Source organism: Mustela putorius, unplaced genomic scaffold (assembly GCF_011764305.1).
Source record: "Mustela putorius furo isolate JIRA1106 unplaced genomic scaffold, ASM1176430v1.1 tig00003972_pilon_pilon_pilon, whole genome shotgun sequence".
Taxonomy (NCBI): Eukaryota; Metazoa; Chordata; class Mammalia; order Carnivora; family Mustelidae; genus Mustela; species Mustela putorius.
Window position 1 is genome coordinate 12,991,336 of NW_025422115.1, and position 17,748 is coordinate 13,009,083.

At 39.3% G+C, this 17,748-nt stretch overlaps 1 protein-coding gene across 3 annotated transcripts in view; it reads left to right on the forward strand.

Annotated features, from left to right (window-relative positions):
• Positions 1 to 17,748, forward strand: part of GABRA5 (gamma-aminobutyric acid type A receptor subunit alpha5) — an 82,840-nt gene that overhangs the window by 13,118 nt on the left and 51,974 nt on the right. For all 3 annotated transcript variants that reach the window (XM_004779161.3, XM_004779158.3, XM_004779162.3), the window contains exons 4-6: positions 1,062 to 1,183; positions 3,035 to 3,102; positions 3,213 to 3,433. In XM_004779161.3, coding sequence (XP_004779218.1) covers positions 1,062 to 1,183; positions 3,035 to 3,102; positions 3,213 to 3,433 — 411 coding nt within the window. The remainder of the gene's footprint in view (positions 1 to 1,061; positions 1,184 to 3,034; positions 3,103 to 3,212; positions 3,434 to 17,748) is intronic.

Genomic DNA, 17,748 nt, shown 5'->3' on the forward strand with positions numbered 1-17,748 from the left:
CAAAGCCAAGCTATATGTGTAGGTCGAGGTCTTGGTAATTCCAAACATCTTGCTTTTTTGCAACATTTGAAAGCAGCCGTAGAAACCTGTGGTGGAATCCATGTTTTCGAGCTGTATTACCTTCTTCTAGACTTAGGGTTTTCTTTCCCTCCCAAATAATTTCCTCAGTTTGCCCATGTCTGCTTGAGGCAGTTTCTCATTTCCATCTGCTCCAGATCATCCACACAAGTGTTTGGAACCTGGATAAATGCACTGAATTGGAAAATCCAGGACTGTTCTAGGTTTTTCTTTGAAGGTTTAGCCTACTCTTCTTGGGGTTTTGCTCTAAGTCTGATATGCTGGGTCATTCAGAATACTGTGCTCCCTGAGTCCCTGATCTGAGGTGATGCTGAGTAAACCCTGAGGTGGGTTTTCAGTCCAGTCTTTGTAATTCATGTACCCTGGGTCATGTGCCTTGGCTGGAGCTGAATGTGCCAGCAACAAGCAGTGCCGATGAGTGAGGAAGCCCAGAGACATTTCAAAAACTTGATTGTTTCTGTCACCATATGCTCTAATTCTGGCATTCTGCTCATGGCACAAATGCTCCCAATTAGGGATGCAGTGAAATTTGGGCCCACCAGTCTTTCGAATTGCATCATTTTGAACATCTTTTCCACACTCCACTGCTCATTACAGGTGATTCATTAACAATATGAAAACTCATTTTTTCTGTGTTTAAACCAAACATCTGAACTCTCCTAAGAGTGGATTAGGCACTGCTAGTCTAAGTTTTAAAAATGTCTATAATCCTAATAGAAACTGTGCCTCAGAATCAGGCAGAGATGGTTTTGAGCATCATGTTCTGTTGATGGGTGACCAGCCCAGAACCAGCACACTCTACGGAAAGTCCAGAATTAAGGCTTGTCTGTGAAAAACAATAGCCTAAATTAATAGAGGAGATGTTTTTCAGGTGCCCTCCCTCCAAGGCAAGTTGCCCTATCGTTTTCTGGTTTCTGTATTTTGAGAAGAATTTGTAAAAAATATTTAATGCACGTTTGAATTCTTGCTTCTCTGTTAAAAAGCTTTTCACAGATGCCAACCAGTTCAGTAAAAGATGAGACCAATGACAACATCACAATATTTACCAGGATCTTGGATGGGCTTTTGGATGGCTATGACAATAGACTGCGGCCTGGCCTTGGAGGTGAGTAGGTTCTCCTCTGCTGCAGCCCACTAAACTTGGCCTCAAACTCACATCTGCTGTGATGCAGACCATTCGTTCAAGAGCTTCCTTGCCAGGAGTTTGCACTGATGGTTGTTGCAAAGGCTCCCAGTATTCTTTGTTGTCATTCCCCAGGTACAAAAAGCTGGAGGATGTGGTTTCTCTGCAAACTCCCTTTTCTTCAGATAATCTACCCATTCTGCTTCACTTAGGGAGGAAACAGTTCCTCTGTGTTACTAAAGCCAGAATTACCTTATGCTAAGAAATAATGCATAATCAACTTCCTACTCTCATATTGATGCAAATCCTTTTTGCAAATCCTTTCCACAATCCATTGTTTAATGCAATTGCTCTTTATATCTTCATATATTATGTTTAATTTTTTCACTAGGACCATAATAATTGTATTTACTTTAACCCCATGGAAGTTGATAAAAATAAGTGGTGAGCAAAAGATGTTTTCAGGGCACAATTAGAACAGCTTAATTTTGTGCTGAGTCTCATGTGCTGTCTCCAGGCATATGCAGTGCCCTTGGCTGTAGCTGATTTAGATGTGGAGCATTTGAACTTGCTCCATTAGGTAAGTTAGAGACCCTCTAGCAACTACATTCTTAGAGGAAAAAGTTCTTTTCCATTATTGCATTTTTAACAGGGAGATTCACTTAAAGCATGAATTGCCATTCACTACATTTTGGGCAGGAAAAGTCCACAAAGCCTCCTTGACACCGTCTTACTCCACCGTCTGACTTACGCCCCTGGGCCTCTTATGTCCAGAAGCCCCTGTCTCTTTGACCACATCCACAAGGATCAAAGTATGCAGCGATCCAGTGAGTTGCTGCTATACAGTATTTTCTCCTCCACCCAGTATGTGGCACACTTCTGTGGCACAGGATCCTGAGAACACCACAGAGAGCCAAAGGGGCTGACTACTGGGGCTGGCATCTCAGTGGGCATCAAAAGTACACACATCATGCTAACACCTGCACATACATAACTACACACCATGCACATCTATGATTACCATGCAGGGAGATGTCCAGAGAAAAAGGTCCCCCTCGTCACCCCGCCAGCCCCCTAGCTGTGACTCAGCAATGCTACCAATGGCATGGCAGTATTTATAGTGAACTGTAGTATACTGTTAACGGTCCCCATTCATGACCACAGGGCCTGGGTGATGCCCAGGGAGCACACACTTTTCACCCTCAATATTATTAGCTACTTTTATTGCTCTATAAATTTCAATAATTGTAACTGATACAATAGTCTGTCATGATAGAAATTTCTAAACAATTCAAAATGCAACATAAGGTGAGATGGGTCTTCTCAAGCAGTCCTGTCCCAAGCTACACTGTGGACATGTTCTCGTACAGCCTTTTCCAAAACCACCCACTGCTGTAGTCTGGAGCTGACATTCTTTCAGATCTTAATCCCCTCATCAGAACTGCCTAACCCTTTTAAAAGGTGTGGGATAGCGGGTTACACAATGTGAGATTGGGAGTACTGTTCCAGGCTTAAGGAGGAGGAAAACTAAAGGCCACCCCAGGTCCCATAGCCAGGGCCCCTTTCTTCTCTGTTCCTGACTGATCTTCACCGGACAAGAAGTACAATGAGAGCCAACACTCTTTCCTTACACGATGGGCATTTTATTTTCCTACTGTAGTTTGGAGCAGTTTGGCTTCCTTTGGTGTTTTTTCCAAATTCAACAAACGCATTATTAAAGCCCTGTGATTGCCAAGAGTGAGATTGGTTCCTAGGTTAAGGACATAACGACGCTGTGATGGGCGGATCCGTGGGAGCTCCGTGCCCAGGCAAGAACCTGTGTCTGTGTTTCAGAACGAATCACTCAAGTGAGGACGGACATCTACGTCACCAGCTTCGGCCCGGTATCCGACACAGAAATGGTAGGTCCCAGTGCATGGCCCCGCCCAGAGCATTCTAAATAAGCACTGAAACAACTCCCCAAAGGGCCTTCTCTACTGACAGGTCACCCGGTTGCCTTCCTTTGCGTTAGGAATATACCATAGATGTGTTTTTCCGACAAAGCTGGAAGGATGAAAGGCTTCGGTTCAAAGGGCCCATGCAGCGCCTCCCTCTCAACAATCTTCTTGCCAGCAAAATCTGGACCCCAGACACATTCTTCCACAACGGGAAAAAGTCCATCGCCCACAACATGACTACACCCAACAAGCTGCTGAGGCTGGAGGACGACGGCACGCTGCTCTACACCATGCGGTGAGTACCTGCAGCTGCCGGGAGACGGCACAGCGCAGCGCGCACATAGGGCCCAGGGCAGCGGCGCACGCAGTGCGCACAAAGCGGGCACAAAGCAGCAGAGGTGGGGCTGCCAACAGTGCCTGGCCAGGGGTGCAGCGCGGGGTCCTTGCCGCCGCCTGTCCTACCCTTGGGGGATCCTACAGCTTAATGGGTACAAATATTGTTTTGTGTGTGTGAGCACCTGCACGTTTGCGATAGTTTTTGCCTTTTCACCTGTCCGTACTGATGTCCATGCAGATTATTTCCCTGAGTTGCAGTAGGCCCGTGTGTTTGCTATCCGTACTTGTTGGCTCCAGATAGAAAGCGTCTTTGGAACAGTGACGTAGATGATGTAAGTTAGGGAAAATTCTCTTCAAGGAGAATTGTTTTTATTGAAGCTGTGCACCCTATAAATTTTTAAAAAGCCCGTTTCTCACATGTTTTGAAAACATTCCAATGCCGAGGTTAAATTTTAGTATTTCTAATTTAAAATGATCAGTAGTCATTTTTAAATTCTAAATATTCATTGCCTTCGAGTAAATCAATACATCGACTGGCGAGAAAGGCTCCTTTATAGCTTTTCGGTTCCATGGTGGGCCTAAGTATTTAAAAAAAAAAAAAAAAATTTTTTTTAATTAAAAAATTAAAAAAGCACTAAATCTAAGTTAAATTTTTAAAAAGAAACAACATGTATTTATATAAACATTATTGGAATTTCTCTCTCCATCAAACTTATAGTTCTTTACAATAAACGATGTTTGAAAGAAATAATCATAGTGGAAATAACACTGATGCTGCATCTTCTGAGGTTCATGCCCTAACATATGTTCCGAGGAATGTTTTGACATATTGTGCCCCAAACCTATTTGACAATAGATCTCGACTTTTCTTGTAACAACATTTCTGATAAATGATCCTATAATACACACCTCAGCATTTTGCACTATTTTTCACTCTTCTTTTCCCTACATTGATCTTGAACATGTTTTGACCATGAATGGAAACATAAATTGTGAACATCAGTGCCATGGGGCAGCCTGTTCTCCATGGAGAGAAGTATGTGGAAAAGCTACGAAATATCTCAAGTGTAGAAAATTAGTCCTTGGACATCATTCTTTTTAAAGAGAGTCAGTCTATGCAGTGAATCCAAGGGCACTTTGTTCAGCCTTGTGAACAGAGACCAGGTGTGGAGAGTCCCAGGTCTTAGAAGATGCTGGGTGGGATGAATGATTGGATGCCATTAATGTGGGGACCCCATGTGAGCCTGCTCCTGATCCTCACAGATTATTGACCTTGATTCACATCTAGTTTCTAACACTGAGCAAGTGTAATTAGGCCCAAGACAGTGGGATGCTTTAACCTTGGTGCATGATTGCTTGGCCAGGACTAGGTAGGCCCCTTGTTTAGAAGGGGAAGGGATAGCAGAGGGTCCTCTTACTGAGTGTCTATATACCTGGCAACTTCCCAAACAGCCTGGCCACTATGTGATATCGTTTGCATCAACCAACAAAGAGAATGAGGCTCTGAGAGATTTGGTAATCAGCCCAAGATCATACAGCTAGTGAGAAAAGCATTGGGAATTTGAATTCAGGTATAACCAATTTTCTTGTTTAATCCACCACACTTGAAAATTGAAGGACACAGCATTACTAGACATATCCTAGCTTTGTTTCTTATTCTTGTCAAATATTATGCCCAAAAGGAAGATGATGAGAACCAGAGCAGCTTGTCAGCAGTAACTTGTCCTTGTTTATGCAGAGGATGTATGCTAATGATTTGCGAAGTTGATAATGAGTTTTCTCTTTCAGTCATATACATTTGGAAAGTGCACGTAGTTTCACTTGAAAGGGTTATGAACTTTATGTGATAGAACTATAGCTATAATTTGATACCATTTTACCTACTGACGTAGCAAAGACAGTGTGATAGGACGAATCACACAGCCGTTGGTGTCCCAGCTGCCCCACCCTGTCAGTGTTAGAGCCTTTCTGTTTAGCATTTGGGTCACTCCTGTCAAGCCTTACAAAAACAATGGTATACTTGATGCGGTAATTCCCACGTAACATCCATATTAAGGGAATAAGTAAGAATATAGACTAAGCTTTAGGTACAGAGATTTCTATTAATATGTTACTTGTGATACCAATCATTTAAAGGAATCTAAAAAATTCACATTTTCCAACTAAAACTAAGTTTTTTTTTTTTTTTTTTTTTTTTTTAAGAGAGAGCATGAATATGCGGGGGAAGGCGGGAGGAAGAGGAGAGAGAGACTCTTAAGTAGGCTCCACACCCGGCAACAGAGCTTGATCTCGTGACCCTGAGATCATGACCTGAGCCAAAACTAAGAGTGAGAGGCTTAACTGACTGACTGAGCCAACTAGGCTCCCCGATTTTTATATTTTTATCCAGACCTTGGACCTAATGAAAAAGATGAAATATGAAAGTGTAGAACAAACTAGGGTTCATGTGATGCTCTGAGACAAATGTCTATTAAAATACTGTTATCAGCTTCTAAAAGTAACTCCGTAAAGATCATGGTACATGGATGGCATTTATTGGTGTAAAATCCCTGCCATGCCCCAGAGATCATATGAAGTAACATTCAAAGATACACACAGTTCTTAAGATGGAATTCTTTAAATAGGTGATTCCAAAAAAGCCAAGGGAACATTTGTTCCTAAAGGTCTGCCAGAAAGTCTTAGGTGCGGTGCTTGCCTGGAAGTCATTACCAATTTTGATTCTGAAGAACTTTCAACCACCAATGGGGCATCTGCTTATAGGATGTAAAGGTAAAAATCATCAGCTGCTCAGGATAATTCCATGGAGAACAACAAACATTTCTGGTTGGGCCCTCAAGAAGAGGATACATATAGAGTACTGAACAATTTGTTGAGGACAGTCTTTAAACAAACAGAGGGATACATTTTACAGAACTGTCCCCAGAGTTGTGCTTTAAACATTAGACAGGTGGCCAGGAAACCTCAAAGGGAACCCTAACATGGCAATTTCCTGGGCCTTCCCTTGCAGGACTGGAGAAAGGGGGTACAGAGCCCAGAGCTCGACATCAGTCCATCCAGGGACCAAAGGACTTGTCCTTCTGGTCAGCCTTGCTATTTTTTTTCCCTTTTATTCCTGGGTAGAACTTGTGGTTGTCATCACATAGCAGGAGGTCCCAATTCCACACCCAGGCAAACCCATGCAGTATAGGATGACCATATCTCTCAGGGAACATGCCAAATCTGATGATCCATTTTCCTTTATGAACGTGTGAACTGGGAGACAATGCCTTCCTCTCATCTTCACATTCCCCCCATCTTCTAATGGTGAAAACTCTTGTGAGACCCACAGTGATGACCACTTTAGGGCATAGTTCCCTGGTCTTTGTGCCTCTGGCAGAAAAACAAGTCTCTCTTATTTTCTTGTGATGGAAGCCACAATAGGCAAGAAAGAATTTATTAGAAGGCAGGCTCTACTAGGACCACATGATCCTGCCTGTCTCATAAAACCTGAATACCGTTCTATCCAAGATCACCCTGCAAAAGGCCTGTCATAGAGACATCTGGGCAAATATTTTGCACTTCCTTTGGACCACTGCAAGGGTCATAGAATGCATTGTACATAGTAAAAGTACTGGACAGAGTCATGCACTGCATGCCACTCCACATTGTCACTTTCACACACTACATATTTGCCTGTGCTATTTTTATATGAAAAAGGCATTTTTTTCAACTTTTATAAACACCTTTATTATGTGTGTTTTTAAATACTACTCTGAATGCATTTAAAAATGGCAAACACAAAAATAAAAAAAAATAAATAAAAACGGCAAACACATCTCTTCACTTAAAAAAAAAAAAAGCACTGTTCTTTTCCTACCAAGCAAATACAGAACTTTTAAATTTAGTTATTACAATTGTTTTTAAATACTTCTTCACATGAATTATAGAAGATCTATCATTTGTTCCCTGAAATAACACTCTTCTAAAAGTTTCCTGCACATACAGATCTCATAAGCATTTTTATTGCATGTGCTTTTGGCACTTATCTTAATAGAAATGTGTATCTTTATCATTGCTTACACCCCATTTAGATTTTCATCAGTGGAAAGCCTTGCTTTGAATTGAACTATGATGTAGTGAAAAGAGCATGGACTTTAGGGTTAGACCGATTTAAGTTCAAGTCCTGACTCTGTTGAGTCCTTGGTCATTTTATCTTTTAGAACCATTTTTGTTGTGTTTCTTTTCTTACTAAGCAGTATAGCTGTAGGGTCTGAGAATTTGTTTGAAAACTGGTAGTAGATACTTTGATTCCTGGAATGGCCACTGGGAGGCAGCATAGTCACATTTTTGCATAGTAATTGGCAGCATCTGTTAAAGTTAGAAGACCAATAATTTGAAGGAAGTTATATGTATATTATACGTGTTTGACTTGTGGATAACATATCTAAAAGAAATTATACATTTATAAGTAGAATTTTTTAACAGTGCACTGATATGTATATGTACCCTTATATATCTGTATTTACACACACATATACACACACCAATGTGTAGATAAAAATGTCTTTCATGATGCCAACAGATATGCTGGCTAAATATTGCAATATTTAAGATAATCTTTATTTTAATGACAAGGACCAAAACGTGAATTAGGAATTTGTAAAACATGGAAAATCACCAAGTATGGAATACAGCTATAACACTCAGACCAAAGGGAATCAGTGTTTAAAGTTTGGTGTGTATCATGTACATGTGTTTTGTGTGTATATCAGTGTATGTCTGCACACGTACTCTCCTATAGCTTTTGAGTGGTCTCACTCTCTGAAAAGTTTTTTGTAAATAGTTTTTATAATTTAAAATATATTAAAAACTCTGCCTCACCCCCCCATCATTAAACATCATTCTGAAATGTTATGGTCCATCACGTTCCATCATGTGGATATCCTGTCATTATATAGTGTCTTAACAAAAATTCACGTCCTTTCCATTTTTCCTGTCATAAGCAACATTGCCATGCAAACTCATAATTATATATTTGGGATAAATTCCAATAACTGACCAAAAGGTGAGACTTCTGATACCCACTTCCAAATTGCTCTTTAGAAAAACTAGCAATTTCCTTTTCACCAGGAGTGGGAGTGGAAATCCTGTCTATTACTTCTGTCTTCACACTTTAAATGCAAAGACGAAGATGGAGTGTTCCCCTTTTTTGCTACACAAGATGTTATTGGTAGCCACTGTCTAAAAGTTGACTCATCCTGAGATTTCTAGTAACATGGGCTTTCTTCTTTCCCTTTGGGAAATGACTCCCACAGGATAGCATGTGCACTGTCTTGACTAAGAAGGATCTAAATTTGGGGACACGCAACCTGACCTAGACCACACCGCCACTCTGATCTCCATTACACACACATCCACACCCTCCCTCAGTTTCCTCAGCCATCGAAAACCAAGACTTCCCCAGGACTTCTCCCCGACATCTCCTGTTCTCCATCAGTCTATTGCACCCTGACTCACCTGTGGGTCCTCTGTGTTTTGGGGCACCATGAGTAATCTCGTTCCCTGCACCTGGCACCTGGGCTGGCCCTCAAGAGGAATGCCCTACATATTTATGCAGGGACAGTGGTAATGGAATGCATGGCACTGCCTTCTCTTAGCCTAGGCCCTCCCACTTCTCAGACCTTAGTTTGAGGGATTGAGACAGGACACCTGCAGAATTTCTTTTTAACGAACATGCTCAGTGCATAGATTTCCACCAGTTTATAAAGACTAGAGTCGATGTTTGGCTAACAATTTGTATTTGTGGGATACAAATGAGGATATTTTAATGCATACTTACTGCATATTTGGTTTGAAAACATGACTGGAATAATCCTGGGTCAGTTCAGTCTGGTCAGTCTGGACTTTTGGACTATTAGGCACACATTTCATTAAGGACACTTCATCTTTTGCAAATGGGCCATCTACAGCACATTTTTGTCTTCTGAGGTCCTGACCCCACAGAGGCTGTAAGATATTCTCTACTAGTAAGAGAGAAGCCAGGCTCCTGGTCAGCTCTTCACTTTCCTGTCCAGGCAGGGACCTTCTTGGAAATGAGCCACCTACAAGCTTGGGGCCATGTCTTCAAAAGGTTTCCAGGAATCTCTAGTGACTGCTCTTTGGAGATGATGGTTGCAAGTTCTGGGTGGAAACCTCCAGGAAGCTGCTGGCTAGGGTCTTTGCTCCAGGTCCCCCCAGCCCCAGACCCCCAGCCTCACAAAGTTAATGTCTGAAAAGAAAGAACCATTTAAGCTGATCTGCTAATTACTTTTCAGAAACGTGTGGCCTTTATTGTATGCTGGGTGCTCCAGAAACGTAATTTCTTAAAACCTTAAGAATTTATTACCATCATTATGCCCAGATGAGGGCATATCATTATGCCCAGATGAGGAATTAGACTATCACTAGAGCCCAAATGCCAAATCCATCCTCCTATATCTATTTTGATATAATATCTTATCTAAGAAGTATACAATAGGAAGCTATGCACGCCTTTTTGCCAACACAGGTGAAAATAATGTCCACCAGGTGGTGCTATGCCAATTTAGGATAGAGAGCATTTCTGACCCTGCTTTACCAGATTCAAGTAAAGCACTGGTTTTACTAAAACACTTTCAGGGCAGGGAAGGGGGCACCTGCTGCATTTCTGGAGTGAGTTGCATGGAAATGAAGTTGGCATATCTGCAACAGATCTGAGGATGCTCAGAGCCAAGAAATCCATCCTTAGCCCCACACTTTCCCCAGTGTATTATCAGCTTGAAACTACCACCAAGCCATTGTGTCACCAGAGTGCTGACTTACATGTTCAAGGGGGTGCTGAAAAGGTCCTTCCCTCCCTTCATCTGGAAAAAGTGAATAACCAGCTCTTCTCTTATCAGCTAGGATTATGGTCAACGAATGCTGAAATTGGTCATCTCATCTCATGCTCACTCTCTCCATGCTTTGAGTTTGAGATGATCTATAAATATTAGACAAGTGTCTTGGGTAATATTAAATTTAGAGGAGTCATTGTCTTGGTAATGTGGCCAATGCAGTGAGGCTTTCTGTATTTGCCCTGAAAATAATGAATTTGTCTGATGTGTATGGAAAGAAAGGAAAAGTGATGCTTATGGAAAAGAAGGAAAAAAGTGGTAGAGTCCTCCACACTTAAAATATTTCCTAGGTAAGTCTGGAATCATGAGTTTTTGTTTTTGTCTTTCCTATAATCTATGTTGTTCAATACAGTAGCCTATAGACACATATGGCATGTTAAAGTTAAATCAAATTTGAGGGGCACCTGGGTGGCTCAGTTGCTTAAGCAACTGCCTTCACCTTAGGCCATGATCCCAGGGTCCTGGAATCATGCCCATATGAGGCTTCTTACTCTGCAGGGAGCCTGCATCTCCCTCTTCCTGTGCCTGCTACTCTGCCTGCTTGTGCTCTCTCTCTTTCTCCCTGTCAAATAAAAAACAAACAAACAAACAAACCATAAACTCTCTCTTAAAAAAACAAATTGAAATTCTGTTCCTTAGTTGTATTAGCCTATGTCAAGAGGCCAGTGGCTAGTTGTGGAGTGGCTTCAGTATTGGACAGAACAGATAGAGGACATTTAGGTTATGACAGAAAATTCCATTGCAGTCAGCCTGGTTTAAGAGAAGCAAAAACAGTTTTTAGTGGTCATCTTTATCCACTGGCCCTTATTGGCTTATGATGTGCAAAGCACCATAAGCCAATAGGAATGAATAAAAAACAGTGGTCCAAGGATGCTGGGAATCCTCAGACTTCAAAAATATTTTAAAATAGTTTAAAGATAGTTGAAGTATTACCTTTTTTTTCTTTTTGATGAGAACACTGAAGATGTACTCTCTTAGCAACTTTCAAGTATATAATACAGTATTATTAGATTAATAATTATACTATACATTAGATTTCCAGAACATAATCATCTTATAAGTTTATACTTTTGACCAAATCTTCCCCTTCCCCACACCTGTCAGCCCCTGGCAACCATCAACCTACTCTCTATGAGTTCAGATCTTTTAGATTATGCATTTGAGTGGTATCATATAGTGTGTCTTCTCTGACTTGTAACATGTAACATAATGCCCTCAAAGTTCATTTATGATTACTGCAAGTGGCATGATTTCCATTTTTCTTATAGTTGAATAATACTCCATTCTATAAATATACCACATTGTCTTTATCCATTCATCCACAGCAGAGCACCTGGATAGCTGCCAAGTTTCTTGACTATTGTGAATAATGCTGCACTGAATATGGGAATGCTGATGTCTCCTTGAGATCTTAGTTTTATTTCCTTTGGCTATATACTGAGAAGTGCGGTTATGGGATCATATGGTAGTTCTATTTTTTTTTTTTTTTTTTTTTTGAGAAACCTCTATACTGTTTCCATAGTGGCTGTACCAATTTGCATTCCCACTAAGAGTTCACAAGAGTTCACTTTTCTCTACATCCTTGTCAACAGTTTTTATCTCTTATCTTTCTGATACTAGCCATCCTGACAGGTTTAGTTACTATAGTACACTTCTTAATTTTTGCTTTTGTTGCTGGTGCTGTTTGTTGCCAAAATATCGTTGCCAAGACCAGTGCCAAGGAGCTTTTCCCATGTGTTTTCTTCTAGGAGTTTTATGGTTTCAGGTCTTATGTTTAAGCCTTTAATCCATTTCAAGTTATTTTTTGTGAGCGATATAAGATGGGTTCCAATTTCATTTGTTTACCTGTAGTTGCCCATTTTTCCCAACACAATTGAAGAGACTATTCTTTTCCCAATGAGCTTGTTTAACTCCTTTGTCAAACATTAGTTGATTGTATATATGAGGATTTCTTTCTGGGCTCTTGATTCTGTTCCATTGGTCTATGTGTTTATATTTAAGTGAGTATAGCCTTTGATTACAGGAGCTTCACAATATAGTTGAAATCTGGAAGCGTGATCCTCTAGCTCTGTTCTTCTTTCTAAGGACAGCTTTGGCTGTTTAGAGTCTTTGGTGGTTCCATAGGAATTTTAGGATTGTTTTTTCTACTTCTGTGAACAAGTCCATTAGAATTCTGGTAGGGATTACACTGAACATATAGATGGCTTTCAGTAATATGGACATTTTCACATGGTTGATTCTTCTGATCCATGAACACAGGATTTGTGTTTGTTTGTATTTTCTTCATTCAATTTCTTTCACCAAAGTCATGTAGTTTTCATCTTTAACATACTTAGTTAAATTCATTTTTAAGTCTTCTATTGTTATTTCATTTTCAAATGCCTCATTGTTAGTGTAGTGAAACACAACTAATTTCTGCGTGTTGGTGTGGTATTCTGCAATTTTGTTAATTATGACAGTTTCTTGGTCGAGTCTTTAAGATTCTGTCTATATAAGATCCTATAATCTGCAAACAAAGAGGAGTTATACTTATTTATTTCCAATTTGGATACCTTTTATTTATTTTCTTCACTGATTGCTCTGGCCAGCACTCCAGTACTATGTTAGAATAGGAGAGGTGAGACTGATCTTAGAGGAAAAACTTAAAAACTTCCACCATTGAGTATAATGTTAGCTGTGGTCTTGTCATATGACTTCTTTATGTTATGTTTCTTTTTTTTTTTTAAGATTTTATTTATTTATTTGACAAACAGAGATCACAAGTAGGCAAGGGAGGCAGGCGGCAGAGAGAGAGGAGGAAGCAGGCTCCCTGCTGAGCAGGGAGCCCGATGCGGGGTTCAATCCCAGGACCCTGGGATCATGACCTGAGCCAAAGGCAGAGGCTAAACCCACTGAGCCACCCAGGCACCCCTGTTGTGTTTCTTTTATACCAAATTTGTTTTTACCATGAAATGGTGTTGTAGTTTGTCAGATAGTTTTTTGCATCTATTGAGATGATCATATGATTTTTATCTTTATTATCCTATTAATTTGGTGTTTCATATTTATTGATTTGTGTATATTGAAAAATCCTTGAATCCCAGAAGTAAATCCTGCTTGATCATGGTGTGTGGACCTTCTTTTTCTAGTTTTTATTTAAATTCTAGTTAGTTAACATATGGTGTTATAGTAGTTTCAGGTGTAGAATATAGTGATTCAGCACTTCCATACATCACCCAGTGCTCATCACAAGGGCTGTCCTTAATCCCCATCACCTATTTAACCCATTTCCCCACCACACTCCCCTCTGGTAACCATCAGTTTGTTCTCTACAGTTAAGAATCTGTTTCTTAGTTTGCCTCTCTCTTTTTTTACTCCTATACTCCTTTGTTTTATTTGCTAAATTCCACAGTAGTGAAATCATGTAGTATTGTCGTTCTCTGACTGACTTAGTTTTCTTCACATAATACTCTCTAGCTCCATCCATGTCAGTACAAAAGACAGGATTTGATTATTTTTAATGGCTGAGTAATATCCGTGTGTGTGTGTGTGTGTGTGTGTCCATAATTTGGCTATTGTAGATAATGCTTCTGTAAACATCAGGGTGCATGTATCCCTTTGAATTAGTGGTTTTGTGTTTGGGGGGTAAATATCCAGTAGTGCAATTGCTGGATGGTAAGAGAGTTTTATTTTTAACTTTTTGAGGAAACTCCATAGTGTTTTCCAGAGTGGGTGAACCAGTTTGCATTCCTACCGACAGTGCAGGAGGGTTCCCCTTTCTCCACATCCTCACCAACACCTGTTGTCTCTTATGTTGCAGAGTTTAGCCATTCTGTCAAGTGTGAGGTGGTATCTTGTTGTGGTTTCGATTTGTATTTTCCTGATGATCAGTGATGTTGGGCATCTTTCATGTATCTGTTTACCATCTGATTGTCTTCCTTGGAGAAATGTCTTTTCCTTCCTTCGGTTCATTTTTATTCGGATTATTCATTTTTGGGTGTTAAATTTTGTAAGTTCTTTACATATTTTGGATGCTAACTCATATGTCATTTGCAAGTATCTTATCTTATCATATAGATTATCTTTTAGTTTTATTGATTGTTTCTTTTGCTTTGCAGGAGGTTTTCATTTTGATGTAGTCCAAGTAGTTTATTTTTGCTTTTGTTTCCCTTGCCTTTGGAGACATATCTAGAAAGAAGTTGCCCTGGCTCATGTCAGAGAAGTTAGTGCCTGTGTTCCATTCGAGGATTTTTATGGTTCTGAAACTATAAACCATGTGAGACCTGGGTCTCACATTTAGGTCTTTGATCCATTTTGAATTTATTTGTGTATATGGTGTAAGAAAGTGGTCCACTTCGTTCTTTTGCATGTTGCTGTCAAGTTTTCTCAACACAATTTGTTGAACAGACACTCGTTTTCACATTGAATATTTTTTCCTACTTTTTTAAAGGTTAATTGACCATATAATCATAGGCTTATTTCTGGGTTTTCTATTTTATTCTAATGACCTATGTGTCTATTTTTGTGCTAGTACCATCTTGTTTTGATTGCTACAGGTTTGTAATATAACTTGAAGTCTGGAATTGTGATGCCTCCAGCTTTGCTTTTCCTTTTCAAGATTGCTTTGGCTATTTGGGATCTTTTGTGGTTCCATACCATGGTTCTTTTAATATAGTGTTGAGTTGAACTTATTAATGTTTTGTTGTAAATTTTTGCATCTGTATTCATCAGGGACATTTATCTGCTCTTTTCCTTTTTTTTTCCCCCCCTACTAAAACATTTTATTTATTTATTTATTTATTTTTAAAATTTTTTATTTTTTATAAACATATATTTTTATCCCCAGGGGTACAGGTCTGTGAATCGCCACGTTTACACACTTCACAGCACTCACCAAAGCACATACCCTCCCCAATGTCCATAACCCCACCCCCTTCTCCCAAACCCCCTCCCCCCAGCAACCCTCAGTTTGTTTTGTGAGATTAAGAGTCACTTATGGTTTGTCTCCCTCCCAATCCCATCTTGTTTTATTGATTCTTCTCCTTTTTTATGGTGCCATTGTCCGGCCTTGCTATCAGGGTAATGCTGGCCTTGTAAGGTGAACTTTGGAGTGTTCTCTCCTCTTCATTTTTTGGAAGAGTTTGAGAAGGATTGGTGCTTCTTCTTCTTTTAATGTTGTCAGATTTCACCACGGAAACCATCAGGTCCCGGACTTTTCTTTTTTGGAGGTTTTGATTCCCGATTCATTCTCCTCACTCATTATTCATCCGTTTAGATTTTCTTTCTCTCTGATCCAGTCTTGTAGTTTGTATGTTTCTAGGAATCTATTTATCTTTTCTAGTTTGTCCATGTTGCCGGCAAATAATAATTTATGTCTGTTGGATCCATTTGGTCTAAAGTATAGTTCAAGTTCATGGTTTCTTTATTGATTTTCTGTCTGGATGATGTATCCATTGTTGAAAATGAGGTATTGGGTCCTCTACTTTTTTTATTATATATTTCTCCTTTCAGATCTGTTAGTATTCGATATAGGTTTCACATTTAGTATTACAGTTAGGTTTTCCAGTGTTGAGTGCATATATATCTATGATTGTTATTTTCTTGATGAATTGATCTCTTTATCATTATATAATGACCTTCTTTTTCTCTTGTTACATTTTTTCAGCTTAAAATCTATTTTCTTTTTTTATATATAAGCATAGCTGTTCCTATTCTCTTTTTGTTTCCATTTGCATGGAATATCTTTTTTCATCTATTCACTTGGAGCCCATGTACGTGCTTAAGTCTACACCGCACCTATTGTAGGTCACATGTAATTGCGTCTACTTTTGTTATCTATCCAGCCACTCTATATCTTTTGAATGGAAAATTTAATCCATTTACATTAAGTAGTTATTGACAGGGAAGAACTTACTAGCATCATTTTATTAATTGTTTTCTTATTGTTTTGTATTTCCCTTGTTCCTTTCTTCCTCTCTTGTTCTCTTCCTTATGAATTGATATTTACATGAGGATTCCATAAAACATCTTATATATATCACAACATACTTTATGCTGATAACATTTATCCTCAATCACTACACAATCTCCACCCTCTTATTCCTCCCTTTTTATGTTTTTAATGTCAAAACTGATCACTTTTTATATTTGTTTCTATTAATGAATTATTATAGTTACAGTTAGTTTTTCTTTATTTCTTTTCAGCATAACAGAATTCATGTTTTTACACCACACCCAGTGCTCCATGAAATCCGTGCCCTCCTTAATACCCACCACCTGGCTCCCCCAACCTCCCACCCCCTGCCCCTTCAAAACCCTCAGATTGTTTTTCAGAGTCTATAGTCTCTCATGGTTCACCTCCCCTTCCAATTTCCCTCAACTCCCATCTCCTCTCCATCTCCCTTTGTCCTCCAAGTCACAGTTATTTTTAATAATTTTTCCCTTTAAGCTTTAGCACACCACCATATTAACAGTATTGCAGAGTATTCTGAATTTGGCTATATACTTACCTTTATTAGGGTGTTATATTTTTTTTCGTATTACTGATCTGTGTCCCTTAATTTCAGCTTGAGGAACTCTTCAGCATTTCTTGTAAGACGGACTGCTGATGAGGAAGTCCCTCAGCTTTTGTTTGCTAGGGAAAATCTTTGTGATACCTTCATTTCTGAAGGAAAGCTTTACCTGGTAAAGTATTCTTCATTATTTTGTTTTGTTTTGTTTTGCTTTGTTTTGCTTTAGTACTTTAGGCATATCATCTCATTCCTTTCTCCCCTGCAAGATCTTTGCCGAAAAATCCACTGGTAGCCTCATGGGGGTTCCCTTGTATGAGAGATTTTTTTTTTCTTGCTGTTTTTGAAATTCCGTTTGTCTTTGACATTAGACAGTTTTATTATAATTTGTCTTGGGTAGTTTTATTATAATTTGTTTGGAATTAAAATTTTCGGATGACCTACTAGCTTGTTGAATTTGGGGATCCAAATTTCTCCCCAACTTTAGGACATTTTCAGGTATTACTGCCTTAAGTAAACTCAGTATTATGGCCATAAGCTAACTTTCCACTCCCTTCTCCCTCTCGTTATAGTATAATAACTTCCCTTAAATTCCCTTAATAATGTCCTATAAATTCCATAGGTTTTCTTCATTCCTTTTCATTCTTTTTAATTTTAACTTCTCTGGATAATTTCAATTTATTTATCTTCTAGCTCACTGATTGTCTCTTTTGCTTGGTCAGTCTGCTACTCTAGTTCTCCATTGAATCTTCACTGTAGTCATTGTCTTCTTCAGCTCCAGTGGTTTTGTTTTTGGTTCTTTTTTCCCCCTATATCTTTGCTGATCTCCTCATTTTTATCTTGTATAATTTCCCTGACGTTATTTGTCTGTATTCTCCTGTAGTTTTCAGAATATG